The 27,825-nt window shown below is 32.8% G+C and overlaps 4 protein-coding genes across 4 annotated transcripts; 2 read left to right on the forward strand and 2 right to left on the reverse strand.

The window, feature by feature from the left end:
* The first annotated feature begins 1,188 nt into the window (after positions 1 to 1,188).
* LOC123205897 (rhodanese-like/PpiC domain-containing protein 12, chloroplastic) lies at positions 1,189 to 5,456 on the forward strand. The gene is made up of 8 exons (XM_044622956.1): positions 1,189 to 1,560; positions 1,636 to 1,755; positions 2,075 to 2,166; positions 3,037 to 3,137; positions 3,297 to 3,407; positions 3,868 to 3,976; positions 4,466 to 4,516; positions 4,960 to 5,456. Exons 1-8 carry the CDS (start codon positions 1,338 to 1,340, stop codon positions 5,038 to 5,040), a joined length of 888 nt encoding a protein of 295 aa, XP_044478891.1. The 5' UTR covers positions 1,189 to 1,337; the 3' UTR covers positions 5,041 to 5,456.
* Positions 5,457 to 6,509: 1,053 nt separating this feature from the next.
* On the forward strand, positions 6,510 to 9,055 carry LOC123205896 (calcium-dependent protein kinase 34-like). The gene is made up of 8 exons (XM_044622955.1): positions 6,510 to 7,349; positions 7,508 to 7,651; positions 7,739 to 7,891; positions 7,983 to 8,098; positions 8,184 to 8,351; positions 8,457 to 8,584; positions 8,680 to 8,779; positions 8,936 to 9,055. The coding sequence occupies exons 1-8, from the start codon at positions 6,656 to 6,658 to the stop codon at positions 9,026 to 9,028; spliced, it is 1,596 nt and encodes a 531-aa protein (XP_044478890.1). The 5' UTR covers positions 6,510 to 6,655; the 3' UTR covers positions 9,029 to 9,055.
* A 3,517-nt stretch (positions 9,056 to 12,572) lies between these two features.
* Positions 12,573 to 14,376, reverse strand: LOC123205864 (flavonoid 3',5'-hydroxylase 1-like). Its single transcript, XM_044622910.1, has 2 exons — positions 13,477 to 14,376; positions 12,573 to 13,202 (listed from the first exon to the last, which is right to left on the reverse strand). The coding sequence occupies exons 1-2, from the start codon at positions 14,374 to 14,376 to the stop codon at positions 12,573 to 12,575; spliced, it is 1,530 nt and encodes a 509-aa protein (XP_044478845.1).
* Positions 14,377 to 21,546: 7,170 nt separating this feature from the next.
* LOC123205879 (flavonoid 3',5'-hydroxylase 2-like) lies at positions 21,547 to 23,297 on the reverse strand. Its single transcript, XM_044622934.1, has 2 exons — positions 22,407 to 23,297; positions 21,547 to 22,329 (listed from the first exon to the last, which is right to left on the reverse strand). The coding sequence occupies exons 1-2, from the start codon at positions 23,295 to 23,297 to the stop codon at positions 21,697 to 21,699; spliced, it is 1,524 nt and encodes a 507-aa protein (XP_044478869.1). The 3' UTR covers positions 21,547 to 21,696.
* Positions 23,298 to 27,825: the final 4,528 nt, after the last annotated feature.

Here is a 27,825-nt window from a genome sequence, read left to right on the forward strand (position 1 = left end):
GAATGGATGGTGCAACACCAAGCCGGGTGGAGTGATGAGCATGAAAAGGCTATTTGCCACAGTGGTACTCTAGCTAATGTGTATGTGACAAATCTTGACTCAGTGCATTGTCTACAACCTTTTCCAACTTTCAGACTTTGGCCATTGATGATGGTTTTATCAGAGAAGGCAAAGGTTTTTGAGTTAATTATATATTTCATGATAAGGATGCGCTATAAGATGCTTCCAGCAAATATGCTTTAGAGAATATGTTCCAATACAAGGTAATAAGGTTAACTTGATCTTGGTGGGAAATCAAATGTCTACATGATCGATGCTCATGGTAGACAGGGGCAACAAAAATAGATAATAGTAAGTATTTCCAACTTTATTATTTAGATAATGGCCACAATTGTCCAAAAGATTAAATAATGTCATATCACAAACATGTAATTGTTTGTACACTGAGATAACTACTTAAAATGATTTTATTTTTTTATAGTGGATTATGTATATAGGCCCAAGGAAATTATAGTTGATATAACAAAAAGTAAAAGATTGATATATATCCAGATATAATAGACCAAAAACTAGACATGAAATATATGTGTGTGTGTGAGAGAGAGAGATAGAGAGAAAGAGGCAATGGCCAAGGGAGAAGAAAGAGGGAAGGATGATTGACAATAAAAAAAAATCAGTTGTCGAAGAGGAGAGAGAATCCTAGGGGTAAATTACTACTTTTCAAACTTTAAAGAAAAGTTTAAAAAAAAAATTATAAGATTTTCAAATTAAAAGAAAAAAATGTGGTAAAAGTTTAATTTTTAAAATTTTTTTCTTAAGTGATAATTTTATCTCTAATTTTAATTAAAATTTTTAATAAAAATTTATTTATAAATAGATATTTAAGTTTTAAAAAAAAAATGTCTTTTGGTCATCCTTTAAACTCATTTAAAACAATTTTAATTTAAAAAATAGTGATTTTAACATAAACTTCTCTACCTTTATCAGGTTTTTGGTTTCATTGTGGCTCAAGGCTAAATCTATTTATCACCATGCTAATTATTTTGTTCATATAATAAATGTCAATTTTATAAGCTAATTATTTTTTAAAATCTTTATTTAGAATTATAGTAGATGTATAATTTTATATGTAATTATGTGGTTAAATAATTAAAAATTAAAAATAAAATAATATTTAATACGTTATCATTTGTGCGAATCGTTGATTGCTCTGTTTAATAGCTACTTGTGCACAGCCTGCTTATCTCCGCCGTGAGTCGCCCGAGTCGATCGAACCTTCAACCTCAACTCTCAACAGTTTCGCTCACTCTGGCTCTCTCGAAACTAAATCCGCAACAATGATAAGAACTACTCATATTTCGCCAGTAGCATCACCAGTGCTCTTTGTTCTCAAACAATCGTTGTTTCCCTCTCTCAATCTCTCTTCTTCATTTCTCAATTATCACCAACTCTCCACACTTTCTTCTTTCCGAACCCTACTCCCCAAACCCCTCAAACCCTCTTCACTGCGGAGCGTGAAACGGCCCCAGCCTATGATAGGTCGTTTTCCATGCGCTAAAGGTAATGCTTTTGCCCTTCTGTCAAAACCCATTTATGGTTTTGATTTTTTGTTCAGTGGGTTTTGTCGCATTTCAGCTTCGTTTAGTGGTGGAAGTAGTGGCTCTGAAGGTGGTAAAGAAATTTTGGTGCAGCACTTGCTTGTTAAAGAAGATGACCTCAAGCTTTTATTGGATCTTCAGCGGAGGATTGCTGAAGGTGATAATCGGTTCTTTTAAGTGACTCGAAATGAAAATTTATGACTTAGTTAAGATAATAAGGGAAAAAAAAAAAATGAAAGTTCAGTTGTATAAGTGATAAAAAGACGTGCACAGATGCATAAGTCAAATGCAAAGTGAGATAATATATATATATATATATATATATATATATATATATATATATATATATATATATATATATATATATATATATATATATATATATATTTTTTTCAGATGTTTTGTTTCTGGATTTTTTCTTGTTTATTCCTATACTGATTTTTTTTTTTTTTGGTTTATCTTTTTATTTCACGAAGGAGAGGATTTAAGTGATCTTGCTGTTGAATACTCAGTTTGTCCATCTAAGCAAGAGGGGGGAATGCTTGGTTGGGTGAGAAAGGGGCAAATGGTAAATGAGAGAATTTTTCTTTTCAATTTGTTGCTTTGTTGGTGGCTGTATATAAAGAATCTTGATGATTAGACAATTCATTTTGATATGATTCCTAGACAATCTTTCTTTGATTCATGCAATGAAAGTGGTAGTGACACACTCCCTATTATTGCACAATCTACTATAGCTTTTAAGATTAAATTGCACTTTTATAATTTTGAACATTATTGTACAATCTTCTTTCTTCATTTAACACATGGGGAATATTATTAACACACACACTTATATTGCACGAACTGCTGAAAGTTTTTAAGATTATATAGCATGCATAGAGCATTGAAGCTCAAGTAAGTTTCTTGATTGACTGCTGTTGTGAGCTGTACTAAACCACTTCAATTTCAAGTAAAGGCTTTTTTGTTCTAGTAGCAGCCAAACTCTATTTAGCCGGTTTGAAATGCTCTAAGGAGGACTGAGTATGCTAGTGTAAGATGTGGTACTAGAAAAATAGTAATTATTTTGTTGATTTCGGTACCATATGAAGACAAAAATTCTTTTTCTTTGAGTGGGACTCTGCTAATTATGGATTGCAGGATATAGGTGAATGTTGCATATCCTGGTCTATGTGATAACTGTATTAATTGAGCAATATTTCCTCAATGATACAGCATTCCTAATGTTTGCCTTTGTCTTCTAGGTCTAGATCTTTGGATTGCAAAGAACATCTACATAGAGGAAACATATGGACACCCATCAAATCTTTTCATTTTCAACTGTAAATGTGAATTGCACTAATTTGAGCATCTAGATACTTGCTCACTAGTTCATGGGGTTATCTTAGTTTTCAATATGGTTGACACATGACAGTTCTTACATTGTAAATTCATCCAGGTCCCTGAATTTGAGGAGGTTGCGTTTAGTTCGCCTTTGAACAAAGTTGCAAGGGTAAAAACTCAATTTGGATGGCACTTGTTGCAAGTTTTATCTGAGAGGTATGCCTTAGAATCTTGGTTGAATATTGTTATTGATGTTTGATATCTTAAGCGTTTGCATCAAGAGATAACTTATTAGTGCTTAATGAAATGATGCAGATGCTAGCTCTTGCTTTGTCTGTGCTAATGTCTTTTTGCATCTTTCATTTTTACTGACAGGGAAGAATCATCTCTTCAAGACATTCAGCCTGATGAATTTCATGTTAAAATGCAAGATCCGGATTTCCTTGAAGAGGCACAGTTGATTGATGTTCGAGAACCTGATGAAGTGTATGCTTTTTTTATTACATTTTGATTCTCCAGCCTAGTTTGCTGAACTTTAACTCAGATTAACTATTTCTCTAGTTCATAATGAAAATTATTTTCTGTGAGAAAAAGGGGAGTAACCTAGGAAATATGCAATTGATGATTGTGTCTGCAAAAAGAATGATCTTATTCCACAATGATCATCAGTTATAATCAATAGTTGTTTGTCTGGAAGTTTATGCGCAAATCTAGGGGTGAATCTTTTTTTTGGAAGTAAGCTACATATTGGCAACTTGATGTAACTAACATGTTTCTCTAAAAGGGGCTATATCTTTGCTTACACATTTCTCTGTGGGAATAATGGCTTTGTACAATTTGCTTGTTTGTATGGTTCGCTGCGTTTTTCATAATTTCTAATCATTTTCCATCTTGATTGTTTCTGTATTTTTGTGTTCACCACTTTTTGATCTTTCTCATATGACAGTGCTCGAGCTTCTTTGCCAGGCTTTAAAGTTCTTCCTCTCCGCCAGTTTGGGACCTGGGGACCAGATATAACTACCAAGTTTGACCCTCAGAAGGATACATATGTAATGGTGTGTAAAATTTTTATCAGTGTTCAAAGATTTTCAGTTTTGTCATTAGCAAAGAGAATGGCTTAATGTTGGGTAATAAATTTATATTTTCTTTCATCTTGGGCCTAAGTTGTTCTCAATTTTCTCTTTCATATTTGACTGGAAAGAACTGTCATTAATTTGATGAAGGATTTTAAACATTTTCTTTCCCTCTATTGCTCTTGTATTTGTTGTCAGTGTCAAGAGAATTCTCTGAAAATTGCATTAGGTGTTTTTTATGGCTAAGAAATTTTGTCCTCCTTGCCCCCAAATCCTCCTATGTTGTAATGAAGTCTTATCTTCTTCATGATTTATCTTAATTATTTTCTGCCTTGTAAGTTTTAATGCTACTCAATTTGTAATTTTTTCTTTTGATTTTATCTTTTCATTGATAAAATAATCACTTTTCAATTTTATCCCCTTCCCTACATTGCCATTATTTTATAGTGCTAAAATACATGTTATGTGCAGTGTCATCATGGCATGCGGTCATTGCAGGTTTCCAAATGGTTGCAGACACAGGTAAAGCCTTTTCCATTTATTGATTCATTTCCAGGAAAAATAAAACATGCTTGTTTGCGTGTACATGGAAAATGCTATCTCGGAAAAATGACTATATATTTCAATGTTAAATTTCAATATTTCCTTAGTGCATCATTTATATTTTTGCAATCCTCCCTTGTGCCTTAATATCTTCCTAGTTTTACTTGGTTGTTTTATGACATATCATTGCACACATGTATACATCTCTGTAACGACAATTGCCTTCTTGTAATTTGTCATCTTATCATCATACTCTTTTTTTAACTTATAGTTGACATGCTGGAAACATTTCCAACCAACAGTTAAATAGTACATAGATTAAAGTGAATTGCTATACTGTTGTGACATTATATATAATTTTTTCTGAGTGTTTTCAATGTAGTTCTGACCTTTTATCTTGGTTATTTGTTGATGACTATCAGGGTTTTAGGAGAGTATTTAATTTATCAGGAGGAATACACGCATATGCTACCAGGGCTGATCCATCAATCCCTACGTATTGACACAACAACTTTTCTGATCCCCCAATAGATGTCTTACAATACTAGTTACTTGAGAACCATGTGCAACGGATCGGGTCCTCTTTCTATGCAACATTCCTACATGGTAAACAGTGTTCTGAACTTCAAGGGTTGATAGAGATTGAAATTGTTGGTATTGAATTAAATGGAGTGAGGAAAGATTAACCTCAGATTCATAGAGGTTGAAAGAGATTGGATTGAATGAGACTGAGAGATGGGTACAAGGGGAGAAGCTCAGATTTAATTGTTGGGAGAATAAAGAAATATATTGTAAACTTATCAGCCTTGTTAACCATGCATTTTATTTTGTATCGAGATTTAGACAGAGTGACCGATGAATTATTATTGATTGAGATGGTACGTTGATTATCAGTAATTGAACAATTTGATAAATCCAACCATGTGTGTTGTATTGTCTCTTTTATGCAGCAAGTGTGTTAGTTTTAGTGTATGATAGTAATGAGCCATGCTTTTCAGAAGCTCATAACCCAATTGTGTAGCTTTTGATACAAGTTACATTATATGAAATTCAATAAAACTATGAGTGCCACTGCGATCATGTAATTTGATTGATTTTGAATGAAGAAAAAAATAATATTTAATTATATAATAATATATTATCTATTCTTAAAAAGTGTGTATATATAATATTATTCATATGTGAGATAAATAATTTAATAAAATTAGGTGTATAATTTTTGTATATAATTTTGTATACAAGTAATGTTATGTTATTATATGATTAAGTTTTATTTTATCTTTAATTTTTAACTATCTAATTATACGATGATACATTGTTGTTTGTGTATAAAGTTGTGCATATAGCATTATTCAAAATAATTTATTTGATATACTCATTTTCCAAAACACAATATTATGTGTACATAAATAGATACACACATAATATATCATCATGTGATTGAATGTTATTTTATTATTGATTCAGAATCACTCAAGTAATATCGGATTAAATGTATATCTATTTATGTACTCAAAATATGTATACATAATTTTATAATTTTCTAAAACAATTTAACCTAGTAGAAGTACTATAAGATATGATTGTGGCAAACATTTTAACTTGTTTGTGTTGAGACCTTTATTTTATACAAACTTGGATGGTTCACTTTCATAAACAAGTACTTGTAAAATTAGAATTAGACGGTTGTGAATAAACAGTTTATGTTTTGGCTAATGCACAACTAAAATTATATCTTACTATGTTAATACGAAAATCACAAACAGGTTTAAAATCTTCCCGGAAAATCCTCTCAACCCATGTCTCAAAACACAAATCAATTACTTCCCATCAGATTGCCTGACCCTTTCAACAAGAATTCTGTCCTAAAATTCCTCATTATCCCAATTTCTACACCAAAAATCCAACCTGTTTCTTAATCCTCCTCTTTCTTTTCTCTCTCTATACATGTCTTTCTTTCTCTTTAGAACACTTTCGTCAACCTCCATAAGGAAACAAAATAGAAACATTTGTACAAAAAACAAGAAAAAAATTATGTTAGTCCATCTCTGAAACAATCCCATCACCATCATTTTTAATTAATATAATCCTTTCATCTTTAATCCTTTACCGATTAATATGGGCAATTGTTGCTCTCAGAGTAAGGCTGATGATGATGGAAAGGACAAAGGCTTATCTAATCACCATGCTGATAGTTCCACAGCTCCTCCCAAAACTTCTCAGAATTCTACAAATCCTGGCGCCAATTCTTCCTCCAAGTCTCCCAATAAAGGTACTGGCGGCGGGGGAGGTGGCGGTCCTCTCGGACCTGTCTTAGGCCGGCCGATGGAAGAAATAAAATCTACGTACAATATCGGAAAGGAGCTCGGGAGAGGGCAGTTTGGCGTTACACATTTGTGTACGCATAAGGCAACCGGTGAACAATTTGCTTGCAAAACTATTGCGAAGAGGAAGCTTATTAATAAAGAAGACATTGATGATGTTAGAAGAGAAGTTCAGATTATGCATCATTTAACAGGCCAGCCGAATATTGTGGAACTCAGAGGGGCTTACGAGGACAAACAATCAGTTCATTTGGTGATGGAGCTGTGTGCTGGAGGAGAGCTGTTTGATAGGATTATTGCTAAGGGCCATTACACAGAACGTGCTGCTGCTTCCTTGTTGAGGACCATCGTCCAAATTATACATACTTGTCATTCCATGGGGGTCATTCATCGAGATCTTAAACCCGAAAATTTCCTCCTTCTCAACAAGGAGGAGGATTCTCCTCTAAAGGCCACCGATTTTGGTCTCTCTGTGTTTTACAAGCCAGGTATATAACCTCCGAATTCGATAAATTGTATATATTCTGGTGAGTAATACTGTATACACAAACAATGAAATTGGTGACATGTTATCATTTATTTTTCTTATTTGTGTATGTAATTTTATTAATATTCTGACTCGTCAGCTATTTTTATACATTAACAGGGGAAGTATTCAAGGATATTGTGGGCAGTGCATATTACATTGCACCTGAAGTTCTGAAGAGGAAATATGGACCTGAAGCTGATATTTGGAGTATTGGGGTCATGTTGTACATTCTTCTTTGTGGTGTTCCTCCTTTCTGGGCAGGTAAATCATGTTTCAGTTCTTGATTTATAACCAATTTATTTGTTTTTAATTTTCATTGGAAGGCGACTTGGTGTTTTCCTTCGGCAGAATCGGAAAATGGGATATTCAATGCAATATTGCGTGGGCATATAGATTTTACAAGTGACCCATGGCCTTCAATTTCACCTCAAGCAAAGGATCTTGTTAAGAAGATGCTCAATTCTGATCCCAAGCAGAGGTTGACTGCCATTCAAGTTCTAGGTAATTTCGCGACGACAACAATCAATAACAAAATTTAACAGCTAGAAAGTAAGAACATTATGCTGATGAAATTGTGCATTATTTTTACAAGGTCATCCATGGATCAAGGAGGATGGAGAGGCACCAGATGTTCCTCTTGACAATGCAGTTTTGAGTAGGCTCAAACAGTTCAAGGCAATGAACAAGTTCAAGAAAGTTGCTCTCAGGGTACTCAATTAACTAACATTCCACCCAAATTAAGATGCATTTGATTGGTTGAGATTGATAAAATTCATCTGAATTTAACTGGCAGATCATCGCGGGATGTCTATCAGAAGAGGAGATCATGGGGCTGAAGGAGATGTTCAAGGGCATAGACACTGATAACAGTGGGACTATTACACTTGAAGAATTGAAACATGGACTTGCTAAGCAAGGAACTAAGCTTTCTGAATATGAAGTTCAACAATTGATGGAAGCTGTAAGTCCATTGTGATTTTGTGAGAATTAGCTAGTAATTAGTGATTATAATTAACCCAATTAATTACTTTAATTTCCTTTCTGTTTCATGAAAAATAAATAATAGGCCGATGCAGATGGTAACGGTACCATCGACTACGAAGAATTCATCACTGCAACAATGCACCTCAACCGAATGGATAGAGAAGAACATCTTTATACAGCCTTCCAACATTTTGACAAAGACAACAGCGGGTGAATATATATAGCTAATTTCATAATTTATAACTTCAAATTGTAGTTTAATTACCTTAATTACCATCATAATTGTTATTATGATACACATATAGGTACATCACCACTGAAGAACTAGAACAAGTTCTCCGAGAATATGGCATGAGTGATGGAAGAGACATCAAGGAAATCATTTCTGAAGTTGACAGTGATAATGTAAGCATCACAAATTAATTGTTTTAGTGTTTCAAAAGAACCGAATTGATGCCTCGTAAAAGACAATTTAAGTGGCAAAGGACCATAAAAAAGTGATTCAACTCAAATAAGATTTTTTTATTAAAATAAAATTGACTTAAATGCTTTATGTCGTAGGATGATCGGATCAACTACGAAGAATTTGTAGCGATGATGAGAAAAGGAAATGACATAAATCCAAAGAAACGGCGTGAGTCTCTGTTTGTTTAACATGAATGAGTAACAATGGTGTGTGATGGGAAAAATGTACTTTAGAAAATATTTATCGATAGTATGCATAGATGCTCATGTAAATTTTCCGAGGCCTGGATTGGGAGATGGCTAAACACTGAGATTATTGGCAGTCTTTTAGGGTTCATTTATAAATTAAGCATGATTTGTTGTTGTTGTTTGCTGGTTAGGTATAATATTTTTTTAAAAAATTTATTTATTCTTATTTTATCATGATTGTAAAGAGTTTAATCTTATGTTTTACTAATTCTGTAATGTAGATAATAAATCACCCATACATTTATGGGTTTATACGGCACAATTATTATTCATCATGGCAAGATTACATTACGGACTTTACATTATGAGTCTGCAATTTTACGTTGATACACATATTGGTAAGATATTATATAATAATAAAACCGAAGATCACATATATTTTTAGTATATAATTTAAATATATATAAGATATTATCATATGATTAAATAATTTTAAATTAATGATAAAATAATATTCAATCACGTGATGACATATCATTTATATACCTAAATTTTGTACTAAAAATATATATACATAGCGTTGCTCTACTTATTAACTTCTACTAATATGGTGAGACGATCCAATATTAAAATAATGTCAAGTTGGTGGTTAAATAGTAATTATTGACCTAATTAGTAAATATGAGAATAGGAAAAAAAATGGTATGGGAATTTTACGGATATAATATGATAAATGATGAAAAAATATGTTTATAAAAAAAGATCATAAAATTAGGATATGGAAAAGATATGAAACGTATATATATGAGTTTAATACGACACATCATCAATAATATGTTTCTAAAAATACAACAATATCAATAATAATTTTAATATTTTTGATGAGTTAACAATTTAAATATAAAATATCTAATTAGCTATTAAATTTAATATAATATAATATGTAATTAAAATTTGGCCAAAGGACTATTTCCCACCTACGGTATGCGTATTTCTCAAGTTTCCCCCCGTTAACTTTGAAAATCCAATTTACCCACCCGTGCATAGTTAAAACTAACGGTTTCAAGGGTAAAATTGTTATTTTGTCTGTATTATAAAAAATAAACTTAAATTTAATTTATTTCCCCCCCTAAACCCTAAAAATAATAATTTCACCCCAACCCAAGTTTTAAAAAATAGCATTTTCCCCCCTAGGGTTTCCAGTTTTCATAGTGTATTTTTTCGGTGGAGTTTCTTCCTCTCCGGCGACCTCCAGGCCATTGCTCTTCCTCTCCGGCACGGTTTTCTTTCGGCGGCTCTCCTAGGAGAGGTGATCGACGAAAACAAGTCGTCTTCGTCGAGATGAAAACGAGGTCTTCGTCGACGACGAAAACTCTTCGTCGATGAGGAGTCTTCGTCTCTGGACGAAGACAAGTCGTCTTCGTCGATCACCGCTCCTAGGAGAGCTGTCGGAAGAAGACTGTGCTCAAGAGTAAGAGCCGTCGCCTAGAGGTCGCCGGAGAGGAAGAAACGCCATTGGAAAAATGCACTCTGAAAATTGGAAATCCTAGGGGGAAAATGCTGTTTTTTAAAACTTGGGTTGGGGGTGAAATATTAGTTTTTAGGGTTTGGGGGGGGGGGAAATGATATAACTAACGGACTCAGTTAATTTTAACAACCCCTGAGTGGGTAAATGGGATTTTCATAGTTAATGTGGGGAAACTTAAGAAATGCGTATACTTTGGGTGGGAAATAGTCCTTTGGCCTTAAAATTCACTCATTACTAAAAATTATCGAAAAAAGTTAGAGATTTGATGACAAAAAATTAGGTTTTTTTGTTTTATATAATTATGATATTATTGTAATTAATTGAAAATATAAAAGATACTTTTGTATTTTAATAAATTTATAAAAAACAGAAAATATAAAAAACAGTAAAAATATATGTTTAATACAAGAAATATATAAAATACGTATTTAATATATTTTGAGTTTAAAATTTTGAAATAATATATTTAAAACATAAATTAAATAAAAAATAATATAATAATATATCATCTATATATTTAAATTATATAAAAAATATATACATATAGTTTTATTAACCTTAAAATTTACAAAGCAAGGATGGATCAGCCCTGAAAGGCTAAGGGTTCACTCAAGAAACATAAGCATTTGGAGCAAGCCAAGGATTAATCATAGCCAAAAGGGACACGTGAGAATTCTAAATGATGTATCTATGCACAAAAATAATCTAAATAGCATATGATTGAGTAGATAAAAATTAAAATGCGGACTTGGAAACTAATTACCTCCCACCCATCATTAATTCAAATCTTGATATTCTCCCATTAGCTTCATCATCCTTGAATTTGTATACTTATAAAAATAAATAAAATATATGAATCATGTTGAAAAGTCTTCTTAGAATAAGTATTAGAGAGAGTGTTACAACTTACAATCTTGTTCAGAATTAAAATTCAAATAATAACTTTCTAATAAATTATGTTGGAGATAAAATCACGATCGAATTTAATACAGAAGAAAGTTGTGTTTTTCATTTAAATTTTAGTTTCCAAATCATTTAAATTTTATGACTATAATATTTGAATAAGCACATAAGAATTAAACTTTGTGACATGAAAGGTAGGGTAAAGGGTGTGAAAGTATTTTTGTAAGATAAGGAATAACTCATATTCTTGTTGATTGTTTGATACTCCATACCACCTTAGTCCTTAGTTAGTAAACATACGTAGTATTCACGTTTCTGTATTATTTGTATATTAAACATATTTAAAAGAATTTTTAAACCCAAAACGTATTAAATACGTATTTTGAATTTTTGGTTAAACTTAAAGCGTAAAATTGTCTTTTTTATTTTTAATTATTTACAAAAATATCATTGTCATTTTAAAAAAATTGTGTTTAATTATTTAGTCATAATTGTGTTTTTTTCTCCCCTATGACTGGTACAAAGATTCATTTTGATTTTGAAGTCTAAAATCTAAAACTGATTAATTTGTTTGATTTTTTCAACTGATTGATACGTTATTTATTATACAAAGAATTTTGATTATGTATTAAGTTATATTAGGTTTAATAATAATTAAATATTTTATATTTGAATTGTTATATCGATTTTTAATAGAAGATTTGTGAAAAGTATTAAAATTATCATGATATTATCGTATTTTTAAAAACGTATTATTAATGATATATTATTAAACTTGTATATATATGTTTCGTACTTTTTTCGTATGCAAATTTTAAGAATATTTTTTTATAAACATATTTTTTATTATTTACGATATTATACTTGTATAATTTATATATCATTTTTTTCTTGTTCTTATATTTCCTATCTACGAGCTATACTAAATACAAAATTGAGAAGCAAACGAATACAACTTTTTATCTCTCTCATTATTTTAGCTGGGAATACGACGCTGATTACAACCAAATACAAATTACTCTGTAAAAAAAAAAAAGAAATTGTTGCAGCTCTTATGGCAAATATGAAAAGACCAGCCATTTCTGGCAAATTTAGGAGCTTGATTATCTGTTGTTAAACATAGGCACCCGAGGCAAGTCTTGGGGAAACCATAGCCGAAAGAGGCACAGCTTTTTGCAGTGTGAGGCCGAAAATTTCTTCCATGTCTAACTCTTTAACTCCCTCTGGTAATTTCCAGTCAAACGAATGAATTAAGCTTCCCAAAACGTACTCAACTTGAACCATTCCCATTCTCACTCCAGCACACATTCTTCTTCCAGCTCCAAATGGGATCAACTCGAAGTCGTTTCCTCGAGGATCAATCTTCTTATTCTTTTCACTCAAAAACCGCTCTGGTGCAAACTCTAATGGGTTCTTCCACACGTCGGGGTCGCGGCCGATTGCCCAGATGTTTACTTGGAGGCGAGTGTTTTTGGGGATGAAGTAGCCGTTTACAATGCAATCTTCGGATGAGAGGCGAGGCAGATTGAGAGGTGTTGGGGGGTGTTTTCTTAAGGTTTCTTTGCATATGGCTTGTAAGTATGGGAGCTTCGGGATGTCAGCTTCTTCGAGCCTCCGGCCTCTGCCGATTACTTTGTCCATCTCCTCGTGTGCCTTTTTGAAAATGGTTGGATTCTTCAACATCTCCGTCAGGGCCCATTCGATGATGCTCGATGATGTATCCGTGCCGGCCACAAATAAGTTCTGGCACAAGTTTGAATAGTCTAGTTGAGTCATGCGCTTAGTCAGAAATTATAATAAAATTATCTTTATCTATTTTGAATTTTTATAAAATAATACTTAATTATATTATAATATATATTAAATATGTATTCTAATATAAAAAAAAATCAAATTTATATTAATGGATCCAAGGGGGCAATTGCCCCTCCTTGTCGCTTCCTCCTCCGGTCCATGAGCTGATTTACAAATCAATTAAAACTCTAACTAAAAGAAGAGAGAAGCGTTTAAGAGATACCAGGATGAGTCCTTTGATGTTTTCGTTACTAAGTCTTTCGTCGTCTGGCTTGTCTCCGTAAGTCAAAATAGTGTCAAGCAAATCAGGGTGTTCTTTGCGCTCATGACTGGTGGCAATATGTTCCTCAATCATCTTCGTTATCATGGAATCGACTTGTTTGTGTAATTTTTTCATTTTCTGCTGGGTGCCTCTGTCCAAGAAACCCAAGGCCGGGATGATATCCCCCACCAATAAAACCGCTGCATATTTCATCATCTCCACCACCAGAACCTTAAACTCATCCGATTCCGAACTGTTTGTTGCAAAAACACGACGGCTGAGAACCACCTGTCCGATCACATTCGCCGTAAGATACGATAACATTGTAGGCATCAATACGGGCTCGCCTTTCCGGTTAGCCTCAAGCAAATCCTGAAGCATGAGGCCGACCTCGGACACCCGAAAATGTGCCCAATTTTCCATGGCTTTACTGCCAAACATATGAGTATTACACACTTTGCGCAGCAATGTCCATCTGGGTCCATATTCAGCGTTAACCATGTCTTGTCCGTCATAGGCCATATGGTGGACGCCTGCATCGATTGGACGGTTTGAGAAATTGAGATCCTGGGTTTTGAGGAAGGCTTTAGCGGCTTCCGGGGTTGAGGCCACCACCATGTCTTGGCTTCCGAATTTCAGATACATGATTGGGCCGTACTTTTTGGCCATTTTGGCGAAGCCGACATGGGGCTGGCTGCCTATGAGGGGGAGGGCGCCGACGATGGGAAACCCCTGTGGTCCTGGAGGGAGCGGGGGTCTTGATTTCCTGAAGAGAGAATGAACGAAAAAACGTGTTATGAAGAAGAGGAGAACCAAGGCAAGGCCCTCCTCCAGCAGGAAGGAGTCTTGGAGTAGTGTCATTTCTTCTCAAAGGAGCGGCTTCCACTCGGTTGAGCGACAGAATCAATGTGGATGGTTGGAATATATAAGGGTTTGAAATTCATTTGAGATGTAACTATCCTTAGAAAATTATATTATATAAAGCCTTAATCAATATTTCCTTGAAGGTTATTTTCTCTAAACGTTGTAACTATCTAACAGATTCAAACCCATCTACTCCTAAACACACTTGAAACCAACAGCGAACAATTGTCTAATCCCAGTATCCATCACCTTTTTTTTATTCATATTTTGCAGTCAAAGACTGGTTCAAGGAATAAACCAGCCTCTTCATTGCCGGCAATGTGGGTCAGTTTTCATTTGGTTATTCTTAATTGTTTTAGTCGGTTGGCTTATGCAATTTGTTCCATAGCCTTCTTGCCTCCCGGGTCTCTTTACCAACTTCAAATCTGACTATAGCTGAGCACATGTCGAGCCACCATAATTCTGATGGCTGCATTATGTAACCATACTATGTACTTGGCATGGCCATGAAATAAATACTCAGTTCTCACGATTGAAGCTCAGAAAAAACCCTGATTAATAAAAAATGCTGCATAGGTGGGAGGAAAGGAATCAAATTTTCTAATGGCATAATTTGGTGGGGATGATTTTTATATTTTTTCATTCCTTAGGACAGGAATGTAAATACCCATGATGAACATTATGCTTGAAAACAGCACTACATATCTCCAGATATTAATCTATGTCAAATATATTCTCAATTTATATGTTTTCTTCAAGTAGTTAGTTGGTCGATGAATTTCATGTTAAATGAAAACTCATATTGGTAGACCTTTTATTTAGTTTATTTGCAGTGTTTTGAAATGTTCAAAGATACTCTAAAATTCATATAGTCTGACAGAATACTAAGTATCTATGGACATACGTATGAGATTGTCTTAAATTCTTAGGATGTGTTTGGTTGAGGGGGATTAAAGATTACTTTGATAATTTATCTTTTATTATTTACATTATTTTGTTTGGTTTATAAGTAAAAATAAATTATAGTAATCTTTTATTACCAATGATGATATGACATGTAATATAAGAGGTAATCTGATTACCACCCCTATCTTAGGTATTAAAAGATTACAAAGATAATCTTGATTTTATTATAATCTATAATTTATTTATTAATTTTTTTAGAGCAAAAATAATTTTATTTTCAATTAATATAACAGCTAACATAAAAAAATATTTTACAATAATTATACCTAATGATATTTAAGTAAAAAAATATACTAGTATTCTTTTATTACCTTTAATTAAACATAGTAATAATTTATACTCAATAATCTTTAAGGTAATCTATCTTCAAGGTAATCTTTTAGTTTTAATAATAAAACATTCCTAGAACCAAATGCCCCTCTTAGTGTTAATGAAAGCTTTCTATTTTTTGGTTAGCATGGAAGCCTAGGCCATGGAGTTTTTCTCCTTTTATATTGCAGAAAACACATACAATAATTATGAATAATGATATAATAATGGTTGTCGAAACGTAAGGAAAAGTAAATACACTTTTGTTAGTTTGTTGTTGAATATTAGGAAATGGTCACCCCAATATTTTACATGCATTATCTATAAAGTGTCATCACTTATTAGGGATTGAAGGCGTTCCCTTAATAATTAAGTCAAGGAGAGGACTTTAGGTCATTAAAGTTTTGAGTCCTAAGGTGTACTTCAAATGATCAAGTTCAGATGAAATAAGAGTTTAATTATATAAAAGGACATGTTATAAATGTGTAGGATCAAGTTCTCCTACTAACTGAGTGACTTATCACTCACTCTTCATTCCTTTTTTGTTTTGAGGTAACAAGTGAGGATGATGATTGTGATAGGGTGGGTTAGCGAGATAAGACAACTTGAGGGTAATATTGTCATTTTGATTATATATATATTTTATGTTTATATTATGAGTTGTTGACAATCGAATCATGTTTTCATTACTATACACTAGATGTTATTTATATTTGGCTATTATGTAATTAAAGACATCTTTTGATGTTCCTCTTGTTGATAGTTATAATTAAGGATATTCTTGGTAATTTATATGTGAAGTTTTATGTATGCTAAAATAGTTTAAGTTTATCATACTTAATTAGACAAGAGTAGAAGCATTTCTCTTCAAAGGATAATACTTTTGGAAATGAGTGTTACAAGTTAGTATCAAAGCATGATTTTGGTACCTAAAAAATGTCCAAATGTGTATAGTTAACTCAAGCAAAATTAAGATAAGTCCCTTTTGCTATGCTGATCACACTCACTAGTCAATCGTTGTAAGTAAGTTTAAAGTTATTACCTACTAAGTTATGCTTATAAGATAATATATGTGGGTTTTATATTATCATTATGAGGAGAACCAAGAGGTTTAATAAAAATCTTTCAGCTACCAACCCATAACAGGCATAAAACAAAGGGACAACTACCTTGACCTCCTATATAGGATTCAATACCATCAACATAAGAAACATAGTTCGCACTCCAAGTAGCATGAGTGTGCCGGTAATGGCACCACTAGTGCATGTTGCACTAGAGAGATTACTCCAATTGTAGGCCAAACCCAACTCCACTGGATATATGATTTTGTAGGCATGCACTAGCCTTTAAAGTTTTTAGGTACAAGTTATCCATATACAGTTGAAGAATGGCTCAAGGCAATAGTGAGATGACAATTTTGACCCAAATTTAAAGTCACTACTTTAACAGGGAGGAGATTCCTTGATAGAAATGAGGAAAGAGATGAGAATGAGGATAAAAAATATTCTCATAATCAAGGATGAGCTAGGGTCAAGGATACATATGTACTTGCCCACCTCTATTTTTGTCCCTATTATTTTATATTATATCTTTATTTAAGATACTATTGTATCTTTATAGTTTTTGATTATTTATGTTTTTCAAATTTATTTATTTTTTTGTTATGTATATCAAAGTGGTTAATATATGTTATTTGTGACATTTAAAATAGGTTGGTTTTAATTTTAATTAATTTTATTAGTTAATATGTTTATGTTGTGTTTAAAAGGTACAAAGAGAAAATTTTTCGTTGCGAGTACAGAGATAGAAAATCTTTGTTATCCTTATAATAGAGATGAATCAGGGTTGAGGATAGGGGTAAAGAATAGGGTATTTGACCCCACTGCTCCCCATTGCTATTTGTACAAGGTAGTGGAGAGTGTGATATCCTTGTTTCAAATGTTTGACAGAGCTAATGTGAAGTATGTTAACTACCTTCTTAAGGTAGATGCCCAATTTAGGATATCATCTAAATGGTCATTCGTTACATTATCTTATTCTATAGAAGCATCAAACTCTTAATTTTCCTTATTCATCAAACTCAAGAAGAAATAAGTTATAGACAATTTATTAAGTATCTAGATGAAAAACTTATTAAAGACCTACACCTAAAACTCCTTTTATAGTCAAAGAACATCCATTGTGACTGTTCAAATAATAATGAAACATGTGTTGAGCTTCTTATGATGCAAACAACACACTTCCAATCGTCTTCAACAAGTGATGCAAAATGATTGATACACCACTTAACACATACGAGATTATAATAATGTCAACTTACATCATCAAGAAAGATATTGTAAGTTCTCCATATAGCAACAATCTTTTTTTTTTGGCAATAAATTTTTTATAGTTCTTGAGATCCTTTACAAACTCCAAGAACTGGGGAACAAATTTTATACGGTAAAAAATGAGTTGTACAAAAATAACCCTCAAATACAATTGGATGTAGCGGACAATGAATACTCACTAATCAACTCCTCAACTTGAAGCCTTCAAGATTATCCCAATTCGGATTTCAAGCAACAACATTTTTGTAATGTTTATCTAGTAAAAACATTAACTTTCATATAAAAGTTATGTCGTCAATATAGAAACAACACTATCTATTTAAATTCAAAATCATAGGTCATTGTCGAGAGAAAAAGGAGGACTTAAATAACCTTTGTCCCTCCAATAAAATTTGTATATAAAAGAAGAGGAAATGGGAAAAGAGAATGAGGAGAAAAAAAAAATAAGAAAGGAAGAAGAGTATTATTCTTGCACTACATAAAAAAATCAGCGAAACATTATGAATATAGACATTATGATCACCAGTTTGAATACATAAAAACTTTGGTGGCACATCTCTTTCTTTCCCTTGTTTCTATTCATTTCCATGTTTATTTTTACATAGTTGTAACAAATTTATTTGAGTCTACTCAAACAATAATTGTTGTTATTGTAATTTATCTTACATAAGATTTTTAAATTGTGTATACTAGTTAATGATGAAAAATTGTGTTTACACTCTCCACACACAAGAGAAAGAAAATGTATAAATATAGTATACATACGGGACTTTCCACCGCATGATCACTATGTATGGAAATAAATGACAAATTGAGAAACGAAATCAACATTAATTTTACCAATAAAACTATACGTACTCATTTTGAGTATACAAATAGGTGTATATTTAATATGTATCATTATGTGATTAGATAATTTTGAAATAACGATAAAATACTACTTAATTTCGTGATTATACACATAAGTGTGATTCATTTTTATATTCAAAATAGGTATATATAATCAAACCAATAGTTTCATAATTTGGAAATAGAATGAATATTATAGGTTAGATTTATATTATACTAAAATTCTAGTTCTTGTGTGATGTACAATTGTAGTTTTCCATCACTCTGAAAATTTTTATAATGTACACTAAAAATATTTTTTTTATATGCAAAGTTGGCATCCACATTTTGGATTTTCATTAAAAATAATGTTCTAGTGAAGATAATCTATTATATAAATAAATGTCGATGAATATGGAAATATTATCTTAGTTTAATACAATGAATCCAATCCAAGATAAATTCATCTAGGTAGCTGAATCTATATCAAAAGGAAATGACTTTCAATTAATGTGGCTATAATTAATGCGGAATTGATAAATCATTAATTACATCGATAACTCGTTTGTCCTTTATTTGCATAGGGTAGATATACAGTCGAATAAGTAAAAAATAATGAATATTTCGGTGAATGGCCATAGTCAAGAAAGCAGGTCTCTTTCTGGTCCTATTCAATTGTCACAATGAGCAGAAGTGGACAATGAAGTTAGGGATAGCAACGGAGAGGGGCAAGGAGTGGATTTCAATCTCCTTCTCTATCCTTGTAGGAGATATCAATCTCCGTCTTTGGCTCGTCTCTGCTACGGAGATGAAAATGATTTATCATCTCCTCTCAGCAAAGAAAAATCCTCTCCCCATCTCTTCTCCATCCTCGTCAGAAAAAATCTCTTTCTCATACTTTCTAAATACAATATAAATATATTAAATAATATAATTAAGTAAAATTAAAATTAACTCATTATTTCAAATATCACAAATATAATATATTAACTACTTTAATATATACAACAAAAACCTAAATAAATTTAAAAAACATAAATAATTTAAAACTATAAAAAATATATTAGTATTTTAAATAAATATATTAATATAAAGGGACGGGGATGGGGGCGAGGAGGGGAAGGGGCGGAGAGGGGACACATGTATCCCTATCCCCAACCCGCCCCCGATTGCGAAGATTTTTTTCATCTTTGTCCCCGTCCCCTTTCCTGTTTCTATTGAAAAATCCTCTCTCTATTAGGGTCAGGGAGGGTCGGGACCTCTAAAGTCGAGCCCAAATTGCGATTCCTAAATGAAGTACCTATCTCTCTACTCAACACAAAAACAGTACGTTTTGAAAAGCACCAGCATTCTGAATGGTTTCAAAGTTTCTAGTCGATGGATAAGATGACATGAAAATTTTAATATTAAATAAAAGAAGGTGAATATATTTTTGTCTACTGCATAATGTTGCATTTGCAGGATCTCTAGATGTTGTTAAAGATATTTTTGTCAGAGTTATTTGTAAATTTGGTTACAGTGGAAGTAGTTAAATTCAAACAAATGAAAAAAAGTAAGACACAAAATATTTTTAATGTGGTTTAGTTTGTTGTTCAAGAATTAATGTCTATGATTAAAATATTAACGATTTTGAAAAAAACACTTCGACAATTTGAATACACAAATTACAAAAGAATACCACAAAGGGGATTCAAGCACCAAAGAGTACCTCTAGAAAGATTATTGAGTACAATAACCCTTGCCTTCGAGCTCACAATAAAACAAAGCTAATCCTAAGTACAAAAAGGGTGTCTAGTGTCTATATTTGCATATGTTTTAGTGTCATTCCCTTTGCCGTTGGTGATCCCTTGTAAAATTACAATGCTTTTGGTTACCACCGTTAACCTCCTAAATAGTTACATAAATGATATGATCACAATCAAGATTGATTAGACGGGAAGCTATTACTTTCTTTTGCTTGTGGACCGATCACATTGAGTGGGTGCCAATTGATGAAATGCCTTCTCTGATGGAGAGGTATCTCTTCGTTAGACGAAACACAGACTATTACTTCTACCCAATGTTCATTTCTTGAGGTGATGTATTATGGTGGGGAACTACGACACAACAACCATAAGGCCAACCAATCATAGTTCAGCTCTCTTTTTGCCTGCAGGAGCCTCTAATTCTGTTACTTTCACCGAAACACTCCCCACCAACAGTAACATTTCTAACACTCCACCAAGAAGAGCAAGTACGTATTGTTTGCCTGGTGTTTTACTATCCAAATTTCATGATATGAATGACAAGTTAAAAGTTAAAATCATTTTGATTTATTCATCATGATGTGTTGAAATATATTAGATCTATAAATTTGATAATCAAAACTTATATAATATAAAACTAATTAATTTGTGTTAAGTTTTAACATATTAACGTTATATACCATTCATTTATATTATTTTTATGTGATGCATAAGTCTTTTAGTTTTCAACACCCTTTATTAACTATAATCATTATAGGTTATTAGACCTATCATTTAATTGAATACGTTATCACTTGATATCTATAATCATTTTAGACTATTAGACCCACCTATTTTGTTTTTAAATTTTGATATCATATTAAAAAATATAAAACCCATAAATATAAAATTTGAAATTTATATTACATAAAATTAATTAATTTAAATTTATTACATTTATACACCAATTATTTATATTGTTGTTATACGGGTGACCCTTACACTTTTTTGTTTTGCTTTAAAATTATCTCAATTTATTTGAACGTACACTGCCATTCATACATTCATTCTCCTCGGATGACAATTCATTCTACTGGCATTTTTGAGATATATTAAAGAGTGATATGATATGTCGAAGTCTTTAGATAAGATTCAACGTACTACTCATAAGTATAACCACTAGGAGCAAGCCGCGGTGAAACAATAGCCGAAAGTGGCACAGCCTTTTGCAGGGCAAGACCAAAGGCTTCTTCCATGTTTAGCTCCACTCCATCTGGCAATCTCCACTCAAACGAATGCACCAAAGTTGCTAAAATATATTCAACTAAAATAATCCCCATTCTAGTTCCTGCGCAGATTCTTCTTCCTGCCCCAAATGGAATTAGCTCAAAATCATTTCCCCGTGGTTCAATCTTGGCATACTTCTCACTGAAAAATCTCTCCGGTGTAAAGTCTAATGGATTCTCCCACACGTTGGGGTCACGGCCTATAGCCCAGATGTTTACACTGAGTCTCGTGTTTGCAGGAATGTAGTAGCCGTTTACAACGCATCCTTCAGTTGAGACCCGCGGCAGGTTGAGAGGTGTAGATGGGTGTTTTCGAAATGTTTCTTTGCATATGGCTTGTAAGTATGGGAGTTTTGATAAGTCTGATTCTTGAAGCCTTCGGCTTCTTCCAATTCCTCGATCCATCTCCTCATGTGCTCGCTTCAGAATGATAGGGTTCTTCAACATCTCTGCAATCGCCCATTCGATAATACTTGAGGAAGTGTCGGTGCCAGCAGTAAATAAGTTCTAGCAGAAATAACAACAATTTCTGAGCTCCGTTATATGTGAAAATAATTATAAAAAGAAAAGAGAAAAATATATACCAAGAGTAGAGCTTTAATGTTGGTGATTGTAAGCCTTTGATCGTCATCAGAGTTCTCAAGACTCGCCAGCAGAACATCGAGAAAATCTGGTTTTCCTTTGCGTTGATGACTCGACGCCATATGCTCCTCAATCATTTTTGTTATTAAAACATCGAACTTTTTGTGCAATTTCTTCATTCCACGCTCGATCCCTTGTAAGTCCATCCAAGCAATTGAGGGGATGAAATCACCGATATTGAAAAATCCTGCAGATGTCATCAGCTCCACCACCATGTCCTTGAACTCGTTAGACTCCGAGCCTTTTGTCACGAAAACTCGACGGCTGAGTATAACTTGGCCGATCATGTTCGCCATGGCATAAGATAACATTTCCGGCACCACCACCGGCTGGCCTTTTCGGCTAGTCTCGCACATGGCACAAACCATGTGAGCTAGCTCGGCTTCGCGAACGGTCGCCCAATTCTCAAGAGCTTTTCCTCCAAGCATATGCAAATTACTCAACTTTCGTAGTAGCTTCCACCTTGCTCCATAGTCCGCAAAAACCAAATCTTGTGCACCATACGCCAAATGGGTGGCGCCTGCATTAGGAGGACGGTTAGAGAAATTGAGGTCTAGAGTCTTCAGAAATGCGCGAGCTGCGTCCGGAGTCGACGCCACCACCATATCTTGTGTTCCCATTTTGAGATACATGACTGGTCCGTATTTTTTGGCCATTTTGGCAAGGGTGACATGGGGCATGGCTCCCAGGAGAGGAAGAGCGCCGACCAACGGCCATCCTGGCGGGCCTGGAGGGAGCGGAGGTGATGATCTTTTGATGATAGAACGAATCAAATAGCGGGTAATGAAGAAGAGAAGAGTTGCCGCGAAGATTTCCCTTAAGAGGAACGCCATCGCTAAGAAGTATGAGATATGAAAGAGTCTTATCTGGAGTGGAACATAAATGAACGATTAATATGGGAAATTATAAAAAATGGTCAAAATACCCTCCCACTAAGCAAAAATGCCCAAAGTCATTATTTTCAAGCAAAAATGCCCAAATTTACTATTCCTAAGCCAAAATACCCATGACTTTCTCTAAAATACCAAAATTACCCTTCCCTTCATTTATATAAACCTCCTCACTCACTAGAAGGGGTTAAATAAAGTTTTATTAAAATTAGGGGGTATTGTGAAATTAAACATTATAAGAGCATTATAAATTTTTCAATGAAATTTTAGGAATAGATAATTGAGGGGTCAAACGAAATGTTATTAAAATTTGGGGGGCATTTTGATATATCGACTCGTATTTTTCATATTTCCGAAGAATTTTTCAATTGTCGTCATTCTAGGATTTTTCAACTTTTAGAATTTGAATTTCAGTTTTGTTTTTTTGAATTTCACCGTTTACGAGATATCGACTCGTATTTTTCAGATTTTCGAAGAATTTTTCAATTGTTACCATTCTAGGGTTTTTCAACTTTTAGAATTTGAATTTCAGTTCTATTTTTTTAAATTTCACCGTTTTACGATAGATCAATTCGTATTTTTTAGATTTCTGAAGAATTTTTTGATTGTTGCCATTTTAGAGTTTTTCAACTTTTAGAATTCGAATTTCAGTTCCATTTTTTTCGAATTTCACCGTTTTATGATAGATTGACCCGTATTTTTTCTGATTTTTGAAGAATTTTTCGATTGTTGTCATTCTAGGGTTTTTTAATTTTTAGAATTCAAATTTCAACCCGTGCACGACATATCGCATCTGGCCGAAAATGTCTGAACTCATCGGGGATTCGCAGCTCGCCGTCAATCCGTTTTCTTTTGCGAGAATTATCCTACACAAATTTTAAAAATTCGTTAGACATTCAAAAAAACAAATTTGTAACCAAACGTATTCGTGCAAAAAACATAAAAAGAAGAAAAATACGAAATAATCAAAAAGTAAATGACAAAACTTAACAAATAAGATTGTTTGAATTCTAGACGTTGAAATACCTTAAAATGTCAATAATTAAAAAATTGATTGAAATCTAGAAAATACGAGTCGATATAGCCAAAAACGGTAAAATACGGAAAAACTTCAATGAAATGTGATTTCTATAAGTTGAAATACCATAGAATGTTAACAATCAAAAAATCGATTGAAAATAAGAAAATATGATTTGATATATCCTGAAAACAGTGAAATTCAAAAAAACGGAATTGAAATTCGAATTCTAAAAGTTGAAATATCCTAGAATGACAATAATCAAAAAATTCTTCGGAAATCTGAAAAATACGAGTCGATATATCGTAAAACGATGAAATTCGAAAAAACAAAACTGAAATTCGAATTCTAAAAGTTGAATAACCCTAGAATGACAACAATCAAAAAATTCTTCAAAAATCTGAAAAATACGAGTCTATATCTCGTAAAACAGTGAAATTCGAAAAAACGTAACTGAAATTCGAATTCTAAAAGTTGAAAAACCCTAGAATGGTAACAATCAAAAAATTCTTCAGAAATCTTAAAAATAAGAGTCGATCTATCGTAAAACGGTGAAATTTGAAAAAACAGAACTGAAATTCGAATTCTAAAAGTTGAAAAACCCTAGAATAACAACAATCAAAAAATTCTTCGAAAATCTAAAAAATACGAGTCAATATATCGTAAAACGATGAAATTCGAAAAAAACAAAACTGAAATTCGAATTTTAAAAGTTGAAAAACCCTAGAATGACAATAATCAAAAAATTCTTCGAAAATCTGAAATACGAGTCCATCTATCGTAAAACAGTGAAATTCGAAAAAACGGAACTGAAATTCGAATTCTAAAAGTTGAAAATCCCTAGAATGGCAACAATCGAAAAATACGAGTCGATCTATCGTAAAACGGTGAAATTCAAAAAAAGGGAATTGAAATTCGAATTCTAAAAGTTGAAAAATCTTAGAATGGCAACAATTGAAAAATTCTTCGGAAATCTGAAAAATACGAATCGATCTATCATAAAACGGTGAAATTCGAAAAAACGGAACTGAAATTCAAAAACACGAATCAATATATCCTATAAATGAAAAAATCAAAATATTGAGTTAAAATTACGTTATTACATCGTAAATTGTGTCAAAAGCTCCAAAATTAGAAAAATCGAATCTCAAATTTGATAATTACATATGGAAAAACCCTAAAACTGAAAAAACGGATATAAAATTCGAAAACTACACGATCAGAAACCCTAGATAACAAAATTCTCAATTTACCTCCTCATTAAAATTCCTTTTTAAAACAGGTCAACTGTTATATGACAAATTTCAGAAAAATCTGCTGTGTTCTAAGGAATCTCTCCGACTCCCCAATATTTTAACAAAGCTATTGTACCCCCCTAACCCACGGTCAATGTCTGCTGACCGTGGGAGAAATCATTTGACCGTGGGAAATACTGTTCCCACGGTCAGACTACCAATCCTTCGACAGCCATTTGTGGCCAAAATTTGGTTGTTTTGGCCAAAATTTTTTCATAAATCAAATCTACACGTTGTATAATACAAAACCTCTCAATCAATTCAACGAAAACAACCAAGAATCAAAACATTTTAAGTATTGTTCAAATCGAAATCCTAAAATTTCAAACCTCAAAATCTCAATCAAATCTCAATAATATGAACAATAACTTGATTCAAACGAGATTATGAGAGATATACTAACCTTCTTTGCCATTTGCGGTTACCGAAAAGCAAGAAAATCGACGAAAATCTGGTTGACCGTGAGATGACAGTGGGAAAGTGGGAAATTTTGAATTTTCTTTGAATTTGCACAGTGAAATGACTGTGGAAAGTAAGAAATTTGCTGTGTTTATATATGGGGGCAGTTTTGTCATTTCACAAAATCTGGGTATTTTTGCTTAAACCTGAATAGTTTGGGCAATTTAATCAAACCCCCTAAATTTTGGCTATTTTTTTATAATTTCCCTTAATATAATTACTTTTAATTATAGCCGGATGACTATCTGTTGTTGCAATTATTATTTTTCTTAACTCTTTCTTCTAAGGTTTTTCTGCCTTTACATTCTTACATGAAGATAAATAATTGATTTTTGTCCTGTTGTGTGATTTTTCTTACCTCTCTGAAGATCATCTCGGCAAGAGAGTCAATCACTATACCACCGATGATAATGATATGCGTACTATGATAATTCTAACCCGTTATCAATCTACCTGAGAGAGACCTCCACATCCAACTTTCAAATTTCACAATCCAAAATTATTGAAACCACCATGATATGTTGAATGGCCGTTAACCCAAAAGCTTAAATTATTATAAAATTGTCCTTAAACTTAAAATGTTCCCTCACATATATGGTGGAATAATGGACTTGACACAGATTCAATAACACACAAAAACAAGTTTTATAACCAACACTTATACTAAATATACCTAATAGAATGGTAGGATCCATTTACAATACCTTTCAGTCAATCTAAAATGAATCTCACATGTATGGTCAAATAATGAAAAAGACAAGTAGTTTCATGCACATACAAACACAAGTGTGAATCCACACACAAACCAATACTTTCTGTTAAATTTGCCCCCTAGAATGCTAGGATTCAAGTGCAAGAAGTCAATATCACTCTTATACCGTATCAAGTAACCTCTAATATAGGAAATTAAAGCTTAGAAAAAAAATCTAATAATATAGTATTTGAGGAAAAAGAAGATAAGCCAAAAATATTGGTCAAGTATCAAAGTATCAATTTCAAAGAGCCACTGCCTCTTTAGCAGCTATGACTAAACTTGATGGCATCTAGTGAAGAATTTGATGTTCATCAACAATGTTATACATTCCCCGTTTGACAAGCAATTTTAACAATGTCTTTCCATGAAAGTCAGAAAGCAGGATTCTACAACAAATTTCAAATAATAACCAAAATTTTTTTTCCTAAGAATTTTATTCATTGCAAACAACCATTATCACTCATCTATAGACACATTAATTGGGTTGGGCCTCCCAAAACACGAAAAAAGAAACCCAATGTGATAAGACCCGACTGGCACTATAGAGTGTCGGGCTAGGCCCATGGGCATATCGGGCCGGGTTGAGGGTTTTAGTATTAGGCCCATGGGCTAACCTGATATTATTTACAAAATAAAATAAAAAATAATTTTTTTCTTCTTACGGCAAAAGCAGACTTATGCAAAATGACAGAAGCTGATTCTGCCACTTGGCGAAAGATGCTTCTGGCAAATGGCAGAAGTTGTTCTACTTTTGCAGCAGAAGCAACGGCTTCTGCCTTTTGTAGCAGAAGTCGTTGGCTCTGGCCAATAGCAGTTGCTTAATTTTTTTTTAAATTTTTAAATTTATTTATTTTTTTCTCTATAAAAACCTATTCAATTTTTCATTTTTACTTTCATTTACAATTACAAATTTCTCAATCTCTCAATTTCAATTATTTCATTATA

Source organism: Mangifera indica, unplaced genomic scaffold, assembly GCF_011075055.1.
Source record: "Mangifera indica cultivar Alphonso unplaced genomic scaffold, CATAS_Mindica_2.1 Un_0018, whole genome shotgun sequence".
Lineage (NCBI taxonomy): Eukaryota > Viridiplantae > Streptophyta > Magnoliopsida > Sapindales > Anacardiaceae > Mangifera > Mangifera indica.

Bases quoted from the DNA above. Each gene is read 5' to 3' on its own strand.
- LOC123205897 (XM_044622956.1), top strand. From the start codon at position 1,338: ATGATAAGAACTACTCATATTTCGCCAGTAGCATCACCAGTGCTCTTT. The intron at 2,167-3,036 runs GTAAATGAGAGA...AAATTCATCCAG, and splicing joins GGGTGAGAAAGGGGCAAATG to GTCCCTGAATTTGAGGAGGT. The intron at 3,977-4,465 runs GTGTGTAAAATT...TGTTATGTGCAG, and splicing joins AGAAGGATACATATGTAATG to TGTCATCATGGCATGCGGTC.
- LOC123205896 (XM_044622955.1), top strand. From the start codon at position 6,656: ATGGGCAATTGTTGCTCTCAGAGTAAGGCTGATGATGATGGAAAGGAC. The intron at 7,350-7,507 runs GTATATAACCTC...ATACATTAACAG, and splicing joins CTCTGTGTTTTACAAGCCAG to GGGAAGTATTCAAGGATATT. The intron at 8,352-8,456 runs GTAAGTCCATTG...AATAAATAATAG, and splicing joins TTCAACAATTGATGGAAGCT to GCCGATGCAGATGGTAACGG.
- LOC123205864 (XM_044622910.1), bottom strand. From the start codon at position 14,376: ATGACACTACTCCAAGACTCCTTCCTGCTGGAGGAGGGCCTTGCCTTG. The intron at 13,203-13,476 runs GTATCTCTTAAA...AACTTGTGCCAG, and splicing joins ACATCAAAGGACTCATCCTG to AACTTATTTGTGGCCGGCAC.
- LOC123205879 (XM_044622934.1), bottom strand. From the start codon at position 23,297: ATGGCGTTCCTCTTAAGGGAAATCTTCGCGGCAACTCTTCTCTTCTTC. The intron at 22,330-22,406 runs GTATATATTTTT...TATTTCTGCTAG, and splicing joins ACATTAAAGCTCTACTCTTG to AACTTATTTACTGCTGGCAC.